Below are 5,696 nucleotides of genomic sequence, written 5' to 3'. Positions count from 1 at the left end.
ACACACACACACACACACACACACACACACACACACGCACGGCGCCTGGGGGAAAGAATCCCCACCCAGACCCAGGACCCTTGAAAACTGGAAATCGGTCCCCGTCCTTGTGTTCCAAGCCCTCGCCTTTGAGGGGGAAAGAGACTGGCGTTCTGACACGTTTTGAAAATGAGAGTGTGTACCACTGATGTTTTAAAATTGTTAGGGAGCGTTGGGCACTTTTACATAGTTTGGCAATCGTTCTAAAATGTGTCGAGTGTGCTTGCTGCCAGTTTTCTGTCAATCCTGGCAACACCATATCCCGACGGCGCGAATCGGTGCGTGCGATCACCGCACTGCGCATTCCCCTATTTATTAAATCACATCCGCCTCCGTCGGCGTTCCCCCTGGCAAATTCTGTGGCTCAATTAGCGTTTTATTTCACCATAGAGAAGGAAAACATATTCTGTTTCCAGACCGCGTTTGCGCTTGAACTTGAAGGCATTTCCCATCAGTCTTGAATCTGAATGTCCCCATCACCTGCCTATTTCCTTTTGACTTTTGTCGCTGAAGGCACAATTAGCCTTTAAATACTGTTTTAATCTCTGTCATAATTACATCGCTCTTCACCCCAGAGGCTTAAGTTCTTGATTGTGTGCTAAAAAGTGACAAAGCTTCAAGAACTCAAAAGTACATCTACTTAATATTTTACCAGGAGTCCCAGGATGGTGGGAGGAATTATATACATGGGAGGTGGCTGACACGGGGACAGAGATGCTTCAGCCGGAGGGTCTGGTTTCCGGCAGATGCGCTGGGCCCTTAGGGGAGGATGGGAAGAAACTTAGAGGCTGAGCTTCCAGTCTCCGCCCTGGAGCACTCAGCCTCTCCATCTGGAAAAGGTGGGTGGTCTCAGCTAATGTCTCCTGAGAGCCGCCTTGGGGCCAGGTGTTAGCCTAAGCTCTTTAGTCATTCATTCTCATGAGGTGGGTATAGACATTACTTTGTCCATTTTACAGATAGGAACACGGAGGCCGTGACCCACAGTCACATATCAAGTTCATGGCGGAGCCTGGATTTGAACCCAGCCGTCTGGCTCCATAATGCACCCTCCTCATCCCAAGCTGTATGTATGCACACAGCTGTTGCCATCCCCATTTTAGGAAGGAATCAAATGTGTCTCTATTTGTGCTGGGTGAGCTGCTTCGTAAGCTCAGGAGCTTCTTGGTGTTCGTGCGGAGGAGTGGGGTGAGGAGGCTGATGGACTGGGGTGTGCATCCAGGCTCTGCCCCTGCAGCCATAGGATCTTCAGGAAATCACCCAGTTCCTCTGAGCCTCACCTTCCGAGTCTGTAAAATGGGCATAACGCTCTCACCTACTTCTCAAGTCTTTTGCGAGGTGGAAGCAAGGCAAGGAATGTTGGGGGCACGGAGGCATGGCTGCAAACGTTGACTGGGGGCTAACCACCTTCAGGGATTCATGGAGCCATTACATGGGCGTCTCCTTTAGTCTCACAGGAGCACTGGAAAGTGAGGGCTGCTATGCACCTGGCCTTACAGAAGAGGAAACAGGCTCAGAGAGGCAGGTGACTCACCCGGCGTCACACAGCCAGGAAGGGTGGGAACGTTGGAGCCCCTGCACGCTGCTCCCACCACAGAGCTTCACGGGCAGTGGTTTTTAAAGGTCTCCGTCCCCCCCTCTCCTCCCAGCCCCCACGAAGCCTCTGGGCAACCACCTCTGGGCGCTCAGCCAATTCCCGCAGTGCCCTCCAACTTGCGTTTTGACCTCAACAAGTTTATTCCCCAAGTGCAACCTGTCTCCTTAGCCGTCCTCGCAGGCCTGCCTCCTGTCTTCATGTGACCTGACCTTGCTGAGCAGTTGTGTTGGAGGGGGTGGCAGTGAGATCTGGGTTCCGGCTGGGACGGTTGGAGTGTGTGATTGGCGAGACTGAGCTTAGGGAGGGCTGCTATGGACGCCAGGCCTCACTGGGCACCAGGGCAGGCCGAAGGCTTGTGCAGCAGGAAACGCAGTTATATTCTCAGAATTAATTCCGAGGATGGAGGCTGAGAGCTGCTGGCCCACGACCCAAGACTCCCAGGATGTCAGGGAGGGAGCGGGCTGCACAGGGGAGATCACCGGCAGCCGCCGGCCCTTTCCTGCTCTCAGCGCCTGGCCCGCTCTTCATGTCTCGGGGAAACCAAGGCCCACGGCTCTCCTCTCGGCTCCAGGGCGACTCCTCCCAGTGGTGTCGGATGCAGTTTATAAGGCAGACACGATGCGGCCTCGCTCTGTCTCCAGGGAGCGCTTGTTTCTTGCCGCGTCCCTGCGGGCTGGAACCGACATCGCGCCTTTCCGCCTTTCCGTGCGCTGCCTTCTGCAAGCTGTCAAGTCGCCTCCGTGTGGATTTCACTTTCCCAGAACTCGCAGGGTGCTGTGGGAAACAGGAGAGGGCGCATCGCCAACCTCAGCTGGTCTCCTGGGGGCCATTAGCCAAACAAATACAACCCAGGATAAGGAGAGAGCACTAAACGCAAGTTAGGGCTGGGCCCCGGGGGAGGGGAGGCCGCTGGCATTGGCGGAATTAGGACGAGGGAGGGGTCAGCATGGTCTCCGTTTTCTAGGTTTTGTAAAATAAACAGGAGATGCCCGGCTGGCGTGGCTCAGTGGTTGAGCGCCGACCTCTGAACCAAGAGGTCACGGTTCAATTCCCTGTCAGGGCACATGCCCAGGTTGTGGGCTTGATCCCCAGTAGGGGGCGTGCAGGAGGCAGCCAATCAACGATTCTCTCTCATCATTGATGTTTCTATCTCTCTCCCTCTCTCTCCCTTCCTCTCTGAAATCAATAAAGAAATATATTTAAAAATATATAATAAAAAATCAGTAAAAATCTATTTTTAACAAAGAATACATGTGAATTTATTAGAGTGAGTGCTTTAAACCAGCGGTCACCAACTGGTGGTGCGCAGACCACTGGTGGTCAGCGAGGTCCAGAAGGTTGGCGACCGCTGCTTTAAAATGGAGGTGAGGGAGGAAAAACAGACATTTCCAAGAGAAGGGCCTTGCTTGGATGAGGATGAGAAAGATCATAAACTGAGGAGTGGCTGAGTTCCCACCTGAAGGTCACACACACATACACACAATGGCCGAGTTCCCACCTGAAGGTCACACACACACACACACACACACACACACACACACACACACACGCCTGTGCTGTGGAGAGCAGGGATAAGGAGGGATTTGGGTGACAGACTGCTGTCTGGGACCTGGCATGGGCTGAGACACTGCTATTGGAAAGACCAGGATTAGATTGGGGTACACTCTAGACCGTTTCCGATCTTTTCAGGGCCTGTGCTACGTAGAGGCATTTTCTGAAACGATACTGGGGTGTCTACTCAGGTGTAGAATGAGGGCTGAGACTCTGAGCACCCAGGTAAAGGCAAGACGACGCTTCTGGCACGGTGCTTCTCAGAGCAGACTGTGTGAACCCGTCACCTGGCTCTTTCCAAAATGTAGCTTCTGATTCAGGAGGTCTGGGGTGGGGCTGGCGATTCTAGTTTCTAACCAACTATGCAATTCTAGTTTCTAACCAACTACCAGCCAGCGGACCCAACTTGGAGTAGCAAGCCCCTGAAATAGTTAAACCCATTTTGCAGGCCAGGAAAATAGAACTGAACAAATAAAAAGAAGAAATGAAAACAAGACGGTCTCAAGGTCTAACATTTCCCCCAAATTGTCAGCTGCTTCAACATTGTATTTACAACTGGACATTTCCCAGGAAAACACCTTATTGTCCTGCGTGTGTGTTGTTGTTAATGAAGATACTTGAATAAGAAACATTCAGGGAGCTCTGTAGTTATGTATAATTTTGTGGGTTTGATGTAAGAAAAGAAACCCCACTGCATCCTTTAATTATGTTTTTGAAATCTGTGATATGAAAGGAAAGTAGCTGGAGGAGCAGTAAACAGACTATTATAATTTTTTTTAAAAAATCTTGCATGCAAAAGCCTCATGGAACCAGCAGAGCCTCACATGGCCGGAAAGCGCCTGGAGGGTGAGAATAAGTAATTGTGTTGAATGGATCTGGTGAATCATAGGCATCGAACAAAACCCAACTTACTCAACTCTGGTTGTAGGACTTCCACTCAGCCAGCGTTCCTGTGGGTCTGGGTGATGTCCCTTCCGTCTTTTAGTTTCACTTTTGAAATGGTTGTTCGAGGCGGCAAACTCCGGCGTTAACCTATGCTGCCATCTTGGTTCTCCGATTCTAGTTTCTAACCAACTACCAGCCAGCGGACCCAACTTGGAGTAGCAAGCCCCTGAAATAGTTAAACCCATTTTGACAGGCCAGGAAATAGAACTGAACAAATAAAAAGAAGAAATGAAAACAAGACGGTCTCAAGGTCTAACATTTCCCCCAAATTGTCAGCTGCTTCAACATTGTATTTACAACTGGACATTTCCCAGGAAAACACCTTATTGTCCTGCGTGTGTGTTGTTGTTAATGAAGATACTTGAATAAGAAACATTCAGGGAGCTCTGTAGTTATGTATAATTTTGTGGGTTTGATGTAAGAAAAGAAACCCCACTGCATCCTTTAATTATGTTTTTGAAATCTGTGATATGAAAGGAAAGTAGCTGGAGGAGCAGTAAACAGACTATTATAATTTTTTTTAAAAAATCTTGCATGCAAAAGCCTCATGGAACCAGCAGAGCCTCACATGGCCGGAAAGCGCCTGGAGGGTGAGAATAAGTAATTGTGTTGAATGGATCTGGTGAATCATAGGCATCGAACAAAACCCAACTTACTCAACTCTGGAACCTGCCAACAATTCCACAGGCTGACTTTCCTCGGGGTGTTTAACGCTCGAGGGCTGACGGGTTGTGAAGAGTACACGCGGACTACATTATTTCCCTCAGGGATACTTCCCGTGGCCTTCCCTTAGCGGACTGCGAATCCAAGGGCCTAATATGTAGGAAGGCCAGACTCTTGGAGAGAAAAACGAAAGAGAAGCTGTAAAGCAAGCATGTCAAACTCACAGGCCTCAGGCCATATGCCTCCTTTATTTGGCCCATGTTAGCCTTTGAGTTTGACATGCTTGCCGGTTTGGCCCAGTGGCTAGAGCGTTGGCCTGCAGACCGAAGGGTTCTGGGTTCGATTCCCGGTCAAGAGTATGTACTTTGGTTGCAGGCTCCTCCCCGGCCTGGGCCGTGGTCAGGGCTCGTGCAGGAGGCAACCAATTGATGTGTTTTCTCTCACATTGATGTTTCTCTCTGTCTTTCCCCTCTCTCCTCCACTCTCTCTAAAAATCAGTGGAAAAATATCCTCAGGTGAGGATTTTAAAAATAAATAACACTTTAAAAAAAGGGACAAGTGGTGCCATGCAGGTGTGTGGACAGGTAATGTCATCCAAGTGTGTGCAGAAACTGATGTCATCCAGGTGTGTGCAAACAATTGATGCCAAGCAGACGTGTAGCCCATTGTCTCTCTGCGGATCACGATCTCTGACTCCTGAGCATTCAGAGCGGGTGGAGACCTTCAGGATGGGCCAGTCTGCCCCCCCGACCTGCTTTGCAGATGGAGGACACAGGGGTCCTGAGTTGGGTGGGGTTTGCTCTGGGTCCTGGGATAGCGACTGTGGGATTTTTCACCAGGTGTCCTGATGCGCAGGCCTGGGAACGTTAGTGGTTCCCCTTGGACCTCGTCAAGCTGCCTCTTC

At 50.4% G+C, this 5,696-nt stretch overlaps 1 protein-coding gene across 1 annotated transcript in view; it reads left to right on the top strand.

Annotated features, from left to right (window-relative positions):
* The window catches only part of CACUL1 (CDK2 associated cullin domain 1), a 79,928-nt gene that overhangs the window by 69,470 nt on the left and 4,762 nt on the right, over positions 1 to 5,696 (top strand). The window contains exon 12 of the mRNA XM_015572463.1: positions 2,205 to 2,338. Within this exon, the coding sequence (XP_015427949.1) occupies positions 2,205 to 2,338 (134 nt within the window). The remainder of the gene's footprint in view (positions 1 to 2,204; positions 2,339 to 5,696) is intronic.

Source organism: Myotis davidii, unplaced genomic scaffold (genome assembly GCF_000327345.1).
Source record: "Myotis davidii unplaced genomic scaffold, ASM32734v1 scaffold72, whole genome shotgun sequence".
Lineage (NCBI taxonomy): Eukaryota > Metazoa > Chordata > Mammalia > Chiroptera > Vespertilionidae > Myotis > Myotis davidii.
The sequence above is the reverse complement of the archived record's forward strand: the minus strand, read 5'-3'. Positions and strand labels throughout refer to the sequence as shown.